Raw genomic sequence first — 16,349 nt, 5'->3', positions numbered from 1 at the left:
TAGCCCAGTCATGATCACAAAATCAAAAACTATAATTTACTCTTGAAGCATATACCTAAGACTCAGTAAAAAAAGAAAGTTATTGTACTTACAGTAGCGGCGCTGTGGTATTCCTTATCTCTCTATTGTAGAAGCTACTAAAATCTCATCTTAATATTTTGTATTGGTTTAATACTGTTTTGACTTAGTATTTACATTGAAGGACAGTTCGTTAGCTACTTTATAAGACCATAATGAGTGCGCAGATTGAACTTACAAACGCGATGTGTTTCGCCGAATGAGTCAAGTTTAAGGATGCTTTTCCATCAGGAGATGTTCTATGCTACGGTGCTGTAGATGCGTTTGGCTTCTACCAATCGTTTTCATTAGTACACATAGCTTAGCACTGGTGGAAACGGATTCAATTAAGATATGCTTTATGTGCAACGATGCTATGTGTACTATGGATGCGTGTATCCTCGGAGCATAGCTACACAGCACATCTCTGGTGGGAAAACACTTTAAAGCCAGTCCGAAAGGTCCTTTTTTGCTCTTCAATCCGAAAAGCCAACAACGAATCTAACTAATCTTTTGTTGAATATTACCATTCGGTAAAACAACTTGTCGTCTTCATCTCATAAAAATCTATAAATATTGTCGGTCAGGGAGAACTTCTCGCTGACTTTTTCTGATATAAGTACCGACTCCAGAATGTTCCTTCGACTAGTGAGAAGGCCATTATCTTCCTTCCATGTAAATCCAAGTTGAAACAATTTGAAGTCTTGTTGTACAGGATCTCGTAGTAAGGAAGTTTAGTTAAGTGTCTAGTGATTGTAAAAATAAAAGAATGTAATCTTTAATCCTAGTTTAGGTGGCTATATGAAACTGAAATTTTACGCTAAAATAAATAAATACAGAGGCCCGTTTTGTTTTATTTACAAGTTTTACCTACGTGTAGTAAGGAGTATGTATCATTATAATACGTATAATAAAAAATGCTGAACAAAATACTTATGCCATGGTGCATCTTTACTTAAGAAACATTTTTCATTTGGATGTTGATTATTTTAATAAGTATAATGAATTTATTTTTAATTAATGGCACCAGTAATGTAGGTGGCTATTGGGATCTAGGTACTTTTTGGGAATAAAGACTAGGAACCATTATAGAGAGGGAATAAATATGAAAAAGCCCCGGGACCTTTCAATATACTAACTCTGACGCCCCGGGAGCTGCGGAACATCTAGCTATCTAGGGTTACCGGGGCTCCAAAAGCAGTAGTAGGAACGGGGTGGTTTTTAGTCAGTAAGAGTCTAACACCCTCTATTCACCCAAGGCGGGAGAAATCAATGGATGATTTTACGCCGCCCCGAAGCCCCACGGTACAATGTTACGGCACATGTTTGTATGGAGCTCTGTGTACCCCTTGAGCATTAGATACTATTCCTGTATGATAAGGATTTTGTAAAATACTTCCATAGTATATTTTGTAAATAAAACTGCATCAAAATCGATTAAATTTTACATTTATTTAATTCATACCAAACAATCTTACTTTAATATAAGAAAACTTGTCTTTTGGACGTTTCCTACGAAATTACGAGAAATAACATTCATTTGTAACGTATGGGCACGGTAAAATAGACGGTATGGTAAAGCCATAAGGTCTAAAAAGCAACATCCATATATATAAATTGTGCGTATTATATATAATTTTAACATTAATTTACCAGACTTCCCATCTCACTGACAATATGTGGAAGCCCCGTCTTCAAATCTTAATTAACACTTGACTAATTATTCATAATTTATTATTCGTTTCTGTTTGAATTTTACTCCACGTACTAAATTCTCATAGTGAGTATAAAATGTACCTAAATATTGCTTCTCTCGTAATTTCGAAGTGAATAAACGACTTAATCCTACACACTGCCGATTAGGAGTGACGAGGACTGGTAATTAAGTACATTCATAGACTGTTTCGATATAATTTTGTAAACACCAACATTTTATAGGTTATAATTTTTTTCATAAAATTTTGAGTCAGTTGTCTCTAATCGGCAGTGCATTCAATAACAATACATTCCAACAATATTTTTACTATCAATACAATACTAACTGAAATTACGAAACAAAATACATTTTATACATAACAATAAACTCAGGGAACTATACAATGGTGAAAATAACATTAAAATAAAACTTATAGGAAATCTAATAAGTATATAAGCACGTTACTACGGATCTTGAGCTTGAATGGAATACCTAGAGTTACATAAATAACTATTAGTTGACGCGCTAACACTTACATCACTAGATCTCACTACATTGATTTGATATAACAATAAGTTATATACTTATACTATATATAAATATATATATCATTAGAAGCATTCATGTATGTATGTGTCCTATGTAACGCGACTTAACCTAATAAATGCGAAAATGAAGTTTAAAAAAAACGTTTTGTAGGTTCAACTTTTGTAAACTATCAAAAACTTCAACATTTCAACATTATATTTCTTGACATCTCAATAAATGGTAATAAGGGTCCAAATAAGTTCATAGACTACAAAATACCGACCCAAATCTATTCATTCCTATTACAGATAACTTTTCCATATAATTACGTAAACATTTAGTGTGCGTTGATGAAATTGACTGACGGTTACTCGATCTGAACGCTCGGCTTCTTTAGCAATAGGGCATTCAAAAATATATTTTATTATGCGTTACATAGAACACATAACACAAAATTTGCGATAGAAGAGCACTGCTTAACACGACTAATTTAAGGGATTTCTCACTAAGTTGTGGTAGGGTACAGTGTACGTGAAACATACATGTAATACAACGCAAGGGCACAAAGTTACCTCTGCCAGAAAAAAGGCCAAACCTTAGACTGATACTTTACTTCATAAACTGTACCGAACCCACTGTACAATACAGTAAAACATTGACCATACGAGAATATAGAATCATGTGGACAGATATACAAATATTTTTGACAAAATATGTATTTCTTATACAAGAGTAATGCTAATCTATTATAGACATATATCCCTTAAAATCGGTCGGTTTATAGAATAGGTAGGCCTACATGTAGGGAAATTTTAAGAAATAGTATATTATCTTATGTAAGAACGAAAAGAAATACGGACATATACTGTCGCGAGTAAAATATATATGCATTATTATAATATTATATATTATTTATGTATTTTTGAAGTAATACAGGCTGTTCGATTGTTCATGTTCATGACTGATCATTTATGACTGCTTTTGATACCTTTCTTTTAACTTGCCTAGACAACAATGAACAACCTGTACGTTGTATATGTATAGGTAATAACTTTACATCGCATATATGCTGTCACACAAAAATCAGTTTTATTACCTTACACATAAGACTTTATAGACATTGAAATGTAGAAGCAACACAATCAAAATCATTCACAAACTGTCTTTCAAGTGCACACCAACGCAATGCTTATTATTAAACATCAATAATAACTAAGTGCAAGCGAAATGTGACTTAATAGCAATTGAGAATAACGTTCATTATAAATTAATGTAAGCTTTAACTCATTACGAATTTTCAGTCAAATCATAATATATCAAGAATTTATATTAAATATTCCACAAACGCATTAAAAAAAAAAACACGAGTATATTTAAATGACGTACGATTTGTTATGTCTTGTATCTAATATTAGTATTCGTTATTCACACTGATTTCACTTATTCTGAAAACATACGACAATACGGAATTATCTGCTATTATGTCTAATTATATTTTATATATTTATTTCACTTCAGTAACATTATACTTGAAAATATTTACGGTTTCAATTATATTACTGAAGTAACAATGAAAAGCTTTATAACACGAGATATTTTATTTATTAATATATTAGCTTTATATAGCAGCATTTATACTTCTTTTATGATTTCTCCTACTAAAGAATAAATACTTTTATCAAAACAATGAAATTGAATGTCGTGACCATATTTTTTTGCGTCAACAAGCAACTTCTCATGAATTGGCTAGAAAATATAATAAATAATCATATCACCCAAGGATTTTTCATAACAATGTCTTTATTTAAATAATCTTATTATGTATTTGAAAACACATCCGAATTCTACCCAAACAACTTTAAATGCTTTGCTTATTTTGTAGACAATGATTATTCATATATTATAATTTATTATATATGTAAGTGTTTTGATATAATTATTACGTTAAGTATTAGACATACAGATTACAGATTTTTTTTATATTTAATAGCTTATCTTTCGCGAGAAAACAGCAATGTTTTTTTTAATGTTTAGTATGTAAAACTAATACACGACAATTATGAATGTTTACTAATTATATGTTGATATTAAATAACAGACACGATCCAGCTACTAAGATTATTATGACTTACTTATATTGGAGTCACACAATGCCTATTTGCCTATTCAATAGAAAAAAGTGTAGACCATCGTTGCGAAGTATCAATTGACGAAATATCTATAAGAATGCAAGAAGCGAAGCAATTTGAAGAATTCGTAACAACTTTTCATCACTAATTTTATTTATTATTAATTTTTTATAACAATTTTTTTATTTAACGTTAGTTTTGTCAGTTTCTTTACAATTTACTTGTACGCTCGCGCTTTTGTACAATTTACGTGGATTTTAGAGGTATTTTGTAACTTACGGTATGTATTTTTTTTTACCTCGCCAATATCTAGTCGTTAATATCAAATACACCTGATTAGCGCGAACGATACTTTTTTAAAGATCTTTTCAAAATGCAATTACTTATCTTGTAATGTGTACTATTTGATTCAATGCCAATTTGATTTTATTCAAACGATTTCTATATTTATATTATTTCGGTTGTATCACGCGGAAACAGTATCAAAATGAGAATTAACAATGTATTAATTGAATTTGATGTTCAGTATTAAGTTATTTTTCTTTACATCGGTATACTCTGTAAAAACTGTTTTTATCAGTACTTTATATCAGTATAGTACAGTATATTACTGAGGATTGTGGATTTAATCCAGGTATTATTTTGTCCAAATGGACTTTTACTTATGAGCCAAAGCCTTACGCAGTTGTTATTTGGAACTTAGGCGTTCCTTAAGAAACCACGTCTCCTAGTAAGATGTTGTGCATTTTGACACTGTGGCCACGCGATCCCAAACACATTTACATTAAAACATCATGTTTAAAATTTCCAAAAGTTAACATATTTAACAATATATACTTCGATTCATTACTTTACGAACCTTTCAACAAAACAGCGAAACTTTAAACCTAGTTTAAAGCTCCCGCTTTCCATTGCTTTTTATTTCATTAAACTGTACTTACCCACGTACAGTTCGTATTGCATTGGTTCAGTCACAAGTTTTTTTTTTATATAAATACATATTATGGACAGGGAAAAGATTAAAGATCGAAGGCGATCGAAACTATAATTAGGCTTCTAACAACAGCTTTTTTGGGGTTTAAAAGTGATGATATAGGTTTAAAAAAGTGGCCTTTTTGGGCGTAATTGAAGTTATTTATAGACCAAGTTCAGCCCTGTCATGAAGATGTGTGTGTGGTGCAATGGTGTGAATTTGCAGTGCTTGTGTGAAGTGCTATAGTGAGTAGCGTCGAATAATTACAAGTTCACAATAACATACAAAGCGGTTGTTAGCTATATATGCTGGTGATAGCGCGATTTTTTGCTATGTATAGGAGATGGCCAATGTGAAATATATCTTGTTCAATGATATTATTTGATTATTAATTAGTATGTTTCGGCATCAAATATTTTTTATGTTGCTTCCATAATTATACAATCTTATAAAATTGTGTGAAAGTGATGGCCCGGAGGTTAAAGACATCTGCTCCTCATGCATGAAAATGGGGGTTCGAAACCTACCAACAGCAAGTACCAATGTGACATTTTCCGAATAATATGTGCTTTCTAAGATTATTTAGACACCACTGACAAACGGTGAAGAAAAACATCGTGAATCAACCTGGCCTTTTAATTTCTAACCCGCATTGAGCATTGTGGTGATTAATGTTCAAACCTTCTTCGTTTGAGAAGAGGCCTTTGATCAGCAGTGACCTCTAATAGGCTGTTGATGTATGTTGTGTAAAAATTGCGTATTTTTATAGTCTAAAGAATGGCAGAATTTAGACTAAACAGACTATTAATTTTTAGTTCTAACAATTCAGACGAATTTACTCTACACTAGCGGACGCCGCGAACTTTATTTCGCCTTGGTAATATTTCTGCACATCTTTACAATTATATTCTAACGTAAGAACCATCTCCGGTTAACAAAACCCAACAAAAACAATAATTAACAAAATCATCCGTTCTCGGGATTTGCGTTTAACAATACGTTCAACAATTCATTTTATATTATAATCATCACGCCGTATACCCGCACACGGGGTAGGCAGAGATACAAAACGATGAACCAAGTTGTAACAATCCGCTTTTTGTCTTAAGATTTTAATATCATCACGCTATCACCATCTTCTTGGGTAGGCAGGCAACAGAACACGAAGGGTCGATGGCAGCTTAGCAGAGACCGTCCTCCTCCTCAACCGGTTTCTTGGGAGCATACGTCACCGGAGCGTAGGGAGACTCCTCAACCTTTGGGCACACCTCCTGGAATATAGAAGGGATGATGTTATTTACAAATCAATTCACTTTTAAATTTTATTAATAGTGAAATGACAGTAGCAACGCGACAATCGCCGCGTCGTGTGTCGCGGAATGCTGCTCATGAATATGAGCCTCTAGCATGGCTTGAAACTAGTCGAGTTCCTCGTCAAAACAATACGTGAGTAAGCCGATAACATAATAATTAATTTAGTGAAATGACAGCTTATTTACGAAATAAAAAGAAATGTTGGATTTTCTTCTGTATCATAGGTTTTTTTACAAACATTTAATTTTATAGACACGATACAATGTTGTCTGAATCAAACAAGAATTTGTTCGGAGCGTGATTCGAACCCACGACACGTTATGCAGCCAACATGACATCATAACATCGCGCCTATTATTTCCTTAAGGACAGAGGTATAAAATACATGTAAAATGTCCATATTTTATTGTCTGATTTGGTAATCGAACCCGGGTCGAATAATTCATTGCAAGCGCAACTACTGAGCCATGGCTCCGTACAGTGCGATTGCAGTGCTCATTACAGGTTTGATTATTGGGTTAGGAAAAGTATTAATGAGTAAAAATGAGATATTTAAATGTAATTGCATTACCCATAGTTATTGTTCGATTGCTTAGTAAGGTTCGATTCCCTGATTAGAAAAAATAATACTTAATTAGATTTTGTGTGAATATAATTGGATAATTAGATGCAATTGATATAAAACGAATTTAATATTATTGTTAGTATTGTATTAATTAAATAATTTTCAATATAACTTAAATGTGGCAATAGTTTGGTGGTGTGGCGCACCATTTCTGAGCGGGAGGTTCTGTGTATTCTTGATTTGAAGAAATTTAAGGATTTTGTGTTTATTCAAGTAAAATTATAATTAAAATTACGTATTTTTTAATTCGTTTTTGATTTCATTATTTAAATTATTTTGAAAAATAATATAATTATTATGATTATAGTGAATTATGATTTTATTTTAGTTTTAAATATTTTATTTGTTTAATTTGATAAATATTATTATTTAAAGTATTTCAGATTAAATACATGAATTTAGTTCAGTTAAAATTAAAAATACAAATATTTTATATAAATTTTATTGTAATAATAGTATTTCTACTGTAACTAATTTGTAGTTTACTTATTTAAATATAATAAATAATATGTCAGATTAAAAATAGCATTAATAAAGTATTTATAGTAAACTACATTATTTTTTAGAATCATTATAACATTATTATAGTCAATATTATAAATATAAGCATAATAAAATTATGATATGAACTTGTGTTTTTAAAATAAAAAGAGTTATTAATATGTCACGTTTATTTATTTTAGTGTATGTATTTTATTATGCACTGACTGCCGCAGTCTCGCAGGGAAGCCGGCTTCAGTCAGGCCCTTTTTGGCCGGCGACGGAACCATCAGTTACCGTGCCGAGGAGAGCTCTTCGCCGACTCCCTGGAGGCTACATTCCAGCCCAACCCAGCCCGCAACGTGCAACACACAGCAGCCATCGAAGAACAGGTCGAACGGTACCTGGAGCAGCCGATCCCCCCCGAGGAAGACCCCATCGTGTTCTCCCCTGGCCTGGTGCGGCGTATGGCTCTCCGAGCCCCACTACGCAAGGCACCCGGTCCGGACGGCATCCCCAATGAAGCCCTTCGGAATTAATTATCGTGAGGAATCGCGACGCTGGTGCGACTAACTTCTTGTATTCCATTATATGAGATATAATAAAAAACATATCGTGTCTTGCATGGATTTACATTCATCCATTGCTGAACATAGGATTTCCTTAATGACTTCCAGATAGACTGGTTGGAAACAATTTGTATCCAGTAGTTCCCTGCGATCTTGATTAGGTCATTGTTTCAGTATACCAGGGGTTAACAACGGGATCCTCCGCACCGGACACTTCCCGGTCAAGTGGAAGCTCGGCAGAGTAATTATGCTGCCCAAACAGGGGAAGAACACGCTGCTGCCGGGGAGCTATCGCCCCATCACGCTCCTCGATACCGTCTCGAAGCGAGGAGAGAACACGCTGCTATTGCACAGCGCCCACACCTCCAGCACCATGTGTCGCGGCTTCGATTCCCGTGTCATGACTTTAATTCCCGTGGCACAACTTCGATTTCCCGCACAAAACACTTTTTGATTGTTCCGTATTTAAATATAATTATATGCAAAATTAAAAATCGTAATATATAATTCACCTTATTCATTAACTATTATTTCTGTTAAATGACTTAAAAAAAGGTAACTCAATACGACTACAACTTATGTCTTTTTAACAATTACCATTCATCACTTTAAAATCTTAACAAAAGTCACACATCACCAAAACAAAGTTCAAAATATTTTTAACTGCACACACACACACACACACACAATACACACAAAATATCCTTAAAACAAACTTAACCATAAAAACATCCAGTATCTAATTCTAAATTCTAGTAATCAAACCCAAAAGAGTTGATTACCCAAAAAGAGACAATGAACTTCACTAATTCTCAAAACTGCAAAGAAACATTATTAGGCAGCCAACTGCTGCGCAACATGTCACGGGTTCGATTTCCGCGCGAAACAATACACATAATTTCACAAATTGTTGAATTGTTTCGTATCTAAATTATGCATCCAAAACAAAAAAAAAATCATCTAAAATAGCCACCTTAAAAAATCAAATGAACGTAAGACTTCGTATTAGCCAGACGCGCTCACAACCAGTGATCCTATTGTCATACTCCAGTCACAATTCCAGACCTTTGTCAGACCTTAGTAGCTTATATCGAACAGTATTCAAAAAGAACGCAAAAAATCTTTACTTGCCCCGAGAATCGAACCCGGGACCTCTAGTTTCATTTACATTCATTAATCTTATCACGCATTCTTCGTCATTTATAAAATCGTGTTTCATTCTGTTCTATTCATTGAATCTTTACTCTTTCTTTTATTCATTCAATCTTTCCTCTTTCTTTTCATCTTTCATTCGATAAGTCGAATCTTTCCTTTATTTAAACCATTCCTCTATCCTTTCTTTCATGAAATTTGTCTATTTTCCTTCTAACCGGATCCGGAACCATTTAATCGGATCGAAAAAGAGGAATTATATTTTCTCCATTCTTCTTTCTCTCTTTCTTCTTTCCTCCTTTCTTTATTTTCTTCTTTCATTTTTTCATCAACATACCGCTGTGGTAGTGGAGTGCGCGTTGGGGCTAACATAAGACGGGGCGGCGTTCTCGACGACAGTGGCCCTGGGGGCGGGCTCCATGGCTTCAGGCAGTGGAACCATGGCCGCCAGCCTGGCGTACTCCACGTCCATGTTGCGGATGAAAGGGCTGGCCAGCGCACGCTTCGCTGACTCCCTGTCCTCCTCATCATAGGCTTGGAGTATCTGTTCCAAGGTCTGCATCTCAGCCACCTCGCAGTTGCTGCCCCATTCCTGTGATATGATGGAAGATTAGTATCTTGAAATAGCCGGTTTAAAATATTGTAGGCATTGTTCAATGTTATTAGTATGACGAGGAGATCTATAGGGATAAATCAAACATAACCGAAATCCAGGGTAATATTAAGAATCCTTAAACCAAACCAGTAGTATTGTACAAAAGGGAGAGTCATGCTTCGACAGGAATGGGCCGTGTGAGTAAAGATACTGGTGGCCCAACTCCTCCCCCCAACCTAACGAAGGCAGGAAACGCAGTTCAACCTCCCCACGTTGTGGGTGCCCTTAGGCGGCCAGGATTGCTTACCATCAGGTAATCCATCTGCTCGTTCACCTTTCTATTCCATATAAAAACCAGACCTAAAGAATTTAGGTCCGACCACTCAACTAACAACAATAATATCCCTTCTAAGAGTCGACTGTTATGACCGCCGTGAAATAATGCTTCCGTGTATGCTGAATAAGATTACTGGAGGCCCAATCCTCCCCTTCCTCAAATATCCATTCCCCAAAAAGCCAGCAACAGTACACTTGTAGCTCCTGTGGTGTTGTGTTCACGCTCAACGTCGATTGCTTATTATCAGGATCGATCCGTCTGCTTGTTTGACGCCCCAATCCAATCCTGCCTTCTCCCCATCCTTAATCCAATCATCAAGTCTAATCTACAAAAAGTCGGCAACGCACTTGTAAGTCCCTCGGCATTGTAATTGCTTACCATGAAGTCTGGTGATCAGTCTGCTCGTTCACTGCCCCATTCCAGTCTTAACCCCCTCTATCCCCAACTTCCTAATCCTCAATTTGAATCCCCAATAGGCCGACAATGCACTTGAAACTCACCAAGTGATTTTAAATTATGCTGGTAACTGACCTTGTAAGCCTTCTCTGCGGCGACGGCATCTCCCCTGGCGAGCTGCACGAGGACAATAGCAACGGTGAGTCTTCCAATAGCTCCCATATTTCCAGCCTCTTGGTGGAAGCCGATCTCTCGCCGCAGACTGTCCACCGCCTGGTCATAGCTGAAAACAATCCCAAAATCTTCAAATCCTTAAATAGCCAGCATCAACTTCTCTAGTGTTGTCAGTGTTCATGTGCATTGCTTACCATCAGGTGATCTGCTGAATTTATTTCTTGTGGGTTGTGACGTCAGAATAGAATACACTTACTCTTCCCGCGGGTGACCCAAGCGTCAACTAAGGAACTCCGGTTAACAGAGACCAGCTAGTAGCTCTCTGATAAACCAAATGCCAAGCGTGGCTATCATGGCAAACTCCTCTTATGAAGAGAGACCCATAGTCCAGCAGTTGACTGACACAAGCTATTGTTGTGATATAGTGAGGCATTCTAAGGTAAGTTTGAAGACAAAAGCTAGTCGCTCCAAAGTGTAAAAAAGAGTACAAGCAAGAAACATCATAATTATCTTCAAAGGAGTTGCAAAATGATTGACTACTCAGTTGTCGCACTGGCTTGACAGTCGGCTGCAATTCTCTTGGTGTTATCGGCAAATTGTTGCTCCGAGCGTGTATGAAATTTTATTGGTAAACGCATCCAAAGAAAAGAACCCTAGTGAGGGGCAAAGAAAGTAAATAAAATTAAAAAAATATGATGAATGTTACCGTTGCAGTTTGACGAGGATGCGGGACGCCTTGCTGATGTACTCGGAACCCTGATGCTGACTGCTCTCCGTCTAAAAAGAGAAATAACAATTAATATTTCCAATTAATGTTATTTCTCATTACCTTTGCAAAACCTTTACCGGAAAATAAAATACAAGTCAAAAAAATATCTTTAATTTCAAAAATTGATTTTTTTTTACAATCTTCTTCAAACCACAATCAGAGCGTGCTAAATTGACGTTATAAGTTAAAAATGTAAACTCACACCTAAAGAGGGTCTTTATTAATTGATTTTTATTAAAGTTTGAAGTCTAAAATACCTTCACACAAACACGTACCATGTGTAGTCACACGGGAGTGGGGAGTAGGGATACGAATATTTATTACTGATCTATGAAGGATTGTGACTACAACTACCTTGTGTATTAAGATTAGGAATGATTTATTACACAACTTTGTAATTGGCCAAGAATAAGCTCTGGACTATTACCATCCTCTTCAGTGTCTTCAGGTGGATAAATATAGATGATTAGTCTTCGTCTTTCACCTGCCTTCATCTGACACATAAGATCATTTTAATACCTTTCCATTGTTCCAATTACCTACATTTCGTTACAGAATCTACTGTGAGATGGCAATCATCAAGTCAATTTGGAGTGATTAAACGACACATGAATTTATTTGCAAGTACACCAATATAAGTTAAAAGTTTAAAACATCAATGGTTTTATTATTAAGTACACGAATCTTATTAACTAATGTGTCCGAATTCCGAATCAGCAAGGCTATTCTGTAAGATTCAATTCAAAAGATCGAGTAGAACTCCATCGCGGTCCGCCGTGTCATTGGTTGTGCGAATCATCTCAACCAATGACGGGCAAGAATACGATCGAGCTGACTTTGAAACTTCGAATCGACAGTTACAGAATAGCTTAGCTGATTGGAATCGCTATCATATTAGAGAACGGCATAGAATACCACAACCTGACAAAAAACCAATGTGAAACAACACTTCGTTGTCTTTTACATATGAATAGAGAGATATATCTGTCTCCTCTTTAAAATATTAGTTTAGATTTAGATCCAAGCGATCCAAGGACTTTAACACCCAATCTGTGGCTTTACATTGGAGCAACACATCTGAGCAATACTTGCATGGGCTCTTACAAGTTGGGCAAGTATATATACGAATAGGATGTTCATGTATATCATGGCATAAATATAAAGCTGCAACAAAAGGAAAGAGTGTAGTACTAGCCTAATATATGTCGCTATGATACTACGAGTACATAATATAGTCTAAAGCAGATTGACTGATTAGAACTTGAACCTTTATTATATTATTACTTATATTTAACGAACTTTTTTGTCGTTTTTTAATTTCTTGAGTAAACATTTTTATTTTCTATTATAAGCTAATAAAATGTAATTGAACAATGGCTCCAATACACACAGAAATCCATCAAAATGTGTCCTGATACATAAATTGGTTATTGATTGAATAATTTTATCTCATATTAAGAACAACATTAAATTTAACAAGCTACGCTCATCTATTCCTACCTAAATTGATAAATATGTGTTATACCTAATGAATAAAAGCCTAACATAGAAGTTGCAGCTACGAGTTACATTTTTGATAATATAGTATGATTACGGGAAAACATTATTAATACACTATCATTACAACCATGATGTGTCTGCCGATTGCCTGGTACACTGATCCTATTCACGGAGTCCAATTGTGATATCTCATTCTTCATCAGGATTTATTGGCGTTCGGTATATTATCGTTGGAAACCATGGAGGCGAATATGTGTTACGTTCTAAACAAACCTCCCAAAATTCAACTGAAACGATAACGCATATTTTTACTAACGTGGTATATATTAAGTAAAAAACGAACTACGGTAAAACTACTACGAAAAATAATCTAGGTACACTAAAGTAATACTTAGGTATCACTTTTAAAACATGCAAGGGTGAGAAATGAAATAAATAATGAACGCGTATCTTTAATGTTGTTAATGTGGCAGCGGCACAGCTTTAGATTCCTCGTCTCGTCATCGGTGTTCATCTCCACTGCTTCGAAGCCACTTCGCACTGCCAGTCACATGTCCCTACACTTAGCTGATGCACTATACGGACGAGACCTATGTGCACTTTACACCTCTTTGTTATATTCGCGTACGCACAACGCGCGGTACAGCCCGTGCAACGCTCAACAGCTACTGAATTCCCGGGGGCCAAGCCAGCTACCGTGCATCCCTCCCCGCGCTCCTCAATTCCTATTTACCTTCCCAAACCCCCTACCCCCTACACCCCCTGCATCGATGCGTCCATGCAGCCCGGTAAACAAGCGTATCCTGCCTTTTAATACATTTTGCATTGTAATTGTTTGTTCATAACTTGCAAATAGAATTATTTAGTACTTTTGTTATCAAAATTTGTATTACTAGATACCTGTTTTTACTAGATTTATATAGAATATGATATGTGCAAGGCAAACAATATCACTCTTGATATTTAATTACCTAAATACGTAAAACAAAGGATAGGGGGGTAAAAATCACCCCAAAAATGTCATGCCTCTCCTCTTCAGGCAAAGAAACACCACTCACATACTTCTTCACACTTTCATGCCTCTTCTTCCAAACCTGACCAATTCAAAATTCAAGTAATATTATAAATGCGAAAGTTTGTGTGAATATATCGATGGATGTGTGTTTGTTTTTTACTCTTTTACGAAAAAACTACTATACTAGTTTGGATGGAATTTAGTACTAAGATAGATTAAAGTCTGGTACAACACTTATGGTAGGTTGTATACCGGGAACGCGGGCGAACCCGTTGGAAAAGGTTAGTTAAAATATATTTCAAAGGATATACGTAAATGTCAAGATACTTTCTGCAATTTCCTTGATTGTGTAGCATACATCGAACATGATGTTTTTAAACGCCTTTTCTATCTCAACAGCCTAATCTACCTATCACAGCGACAAAGCCAGCTTGATAAGGACAAATATTTAACAAAGTTAATTAAATTTCGACATGATGAATTTGGAGGGAACATTCCAAACTGTTACCTAGCATACTTTTAATCGGTACCTACGTATTTTTAACACGGGATTACAGCAAAAAATCTCTCGTTAAAGCTGAGTTAAATTTAAAAAAATATTTTTTATCTTGTTCTGTTTTCGCACCGAGCGCTTAAATGACTCATACCAGGAAAAACCCACCCTGTACATTGTAAATACGAGCTACAAATTAATAAACTAAGGGGGAAACGAAGAGGGGGTTGGTAATCTTAGTACTCCCCTCCGCACCGTAACGTTATTGGTTATTCGCAACTCCCGGTAGCAGAAGGACATTTATCACATGCATCGATGCAGAACATTTCAAGCTCTATATGAACAGCGCAAGGTTCAAATTTAATGTACTACAGATTGCACTTTGTTCGATAACGGGATAGGTTTTAAGCTCTTATTCAATATTGTACCTGCGTTAGTGCTTTTGATATAGGGTGCACTATGCTTTGAATTAATTTTTTGCAAAGTAAATTGAACTTAATGGAAACAACATTTAGGTTCCATTATCGAGTCTATGTTGTGATTCGAAACTTCGAGAAGGGTCTGTGATCGATCGGCTTTAGTCTGTACAGCCATAACTACATCTGACGAGCAATTACTGCCATGTTTTTGTGTATTGATTGCAGTAGTTTTGTGACCGATACTGATTTGTAGGTAATTGGAAGTATAACTATCGCACTGATTGCCCTATTTTTCCATAATCATAATATCAGACGAATTCTAAGGCGCCATTATTTTTGCTAGATATTCCATTCATTCGCGGCAAGCTCTAGACCCCTAGTTCTCGCACTAGGCCCCTAGTGCGAGTTTTTTTATGTTAACGCGACCAAAACGTTTGTGACGTCCGGCGTTCTCTGAATGATTAGCTCCTATTAACCAATCAATCAGAGTGCAAATGCGGTAACGTTTTCTTTTGACCGCGTTAACGTAAAAAGCCCACAGTAGGACTCCAGATCAAGTTAAGCGGCTGCTAACTTTTTAAAAAGTGTAATTCCTCAGCCCACCTTTAAGACAACTCAGTCACGATATCCTCATTCCTCATCCTCATATTATAATGCCCAATCCTCACATTCTCTCATATCTTCAGAACTTTTGTCTAATTAGTCCACTTTACTAATTAATGCAAACAGCCTCACTCACTACAATCTTTCAAAACACTTTTCATTGATCACTAAATATTTATAAAAAATCTCATTACTACATTGCCACGCCTGTTAATTCTCGAAGGGGTAAGCAGAGGTGAATGATGCACACATCACACCACCCTTTTACCAGTGAGCCTATGTTCAGATAAGGGAAGCGCTATAAGCGTGTGTTTATGCTACGAGTACTGTGTAATAGGCGATGTCTCTATTGCCATTCACTCGACATAATACTTAAAGAAAAAAAATTGGAAACACCAAAAAACAACCAATACTTTGTTTGACCAAGGAATCGAACCTCTTCTTCAGCTGTCTGTTAGCTGTATAAATAGAGGCCTAAGTGATCCAGACTATAATCAATCTCAGTGCCTTTCATTCCGATCTGGT

At 35.7% G+C, this 16,349-nt stretch overlaps 1 protein-coding gene across 2 annotated transcripts in view; it reads right to left on the bottom strand.

Moving 5' to 3' along the window:
- Nucleotides 1-1,490: 1,490 nt before the first annotated feature.
- LOC118266173 (gamma-soluble NSF attachment protein) overlaps nt 1,491-16,349 on the bottom strand; it is a 59,760-nt gene continuing 44,901 nt past the window's right edge. For both annotated transcript variants that reach the window (XM_035579600.2, XM_050704261.1), the window contains exons 5-8: nt 11,732-11,802; nt 10,987-11,134; nt 9,861-10,115; nt 1,491-6,654 (exon numbers count right to left, since the gene is read on the bottom strand). In XM_035579600.2, the coding sequence (XP_035435493.1) occupies nt 6,565-6,654; nt 9,861-10,115; nt 10,987-11,134; nt 11,732-11,802 (564 nt within the window). In that variant the 3' untranslated portion in view covers nt 1,491-6,564. The remainder of the gene's footprint in view (nt 6,655-9,860; nt 10,116-10,986; nt 11,135-11,731; nt 11,803-16,349) is intronic.

Source organism: Spodoptera frugiperda, chromosome 25 (genome assembly GCF_023101765.2).
Source record: "Spodoptera frugiperda isolate SF20-4 chromosome 25, AGI-APGP_CSIRO_Sfru_2.0, whole genome shotgun sequence".
Taxonomy (NCBI): domain Eukaryota; kingdom Metazoa; phylum Arthropoda; class Insecta; order Lepidoptera; family Noctuidae; genus Spodoptera; species Spodoptera frugiperda.
This window is presented reverse-complemented; position numbering and strand designations above follow the sequence as displayed.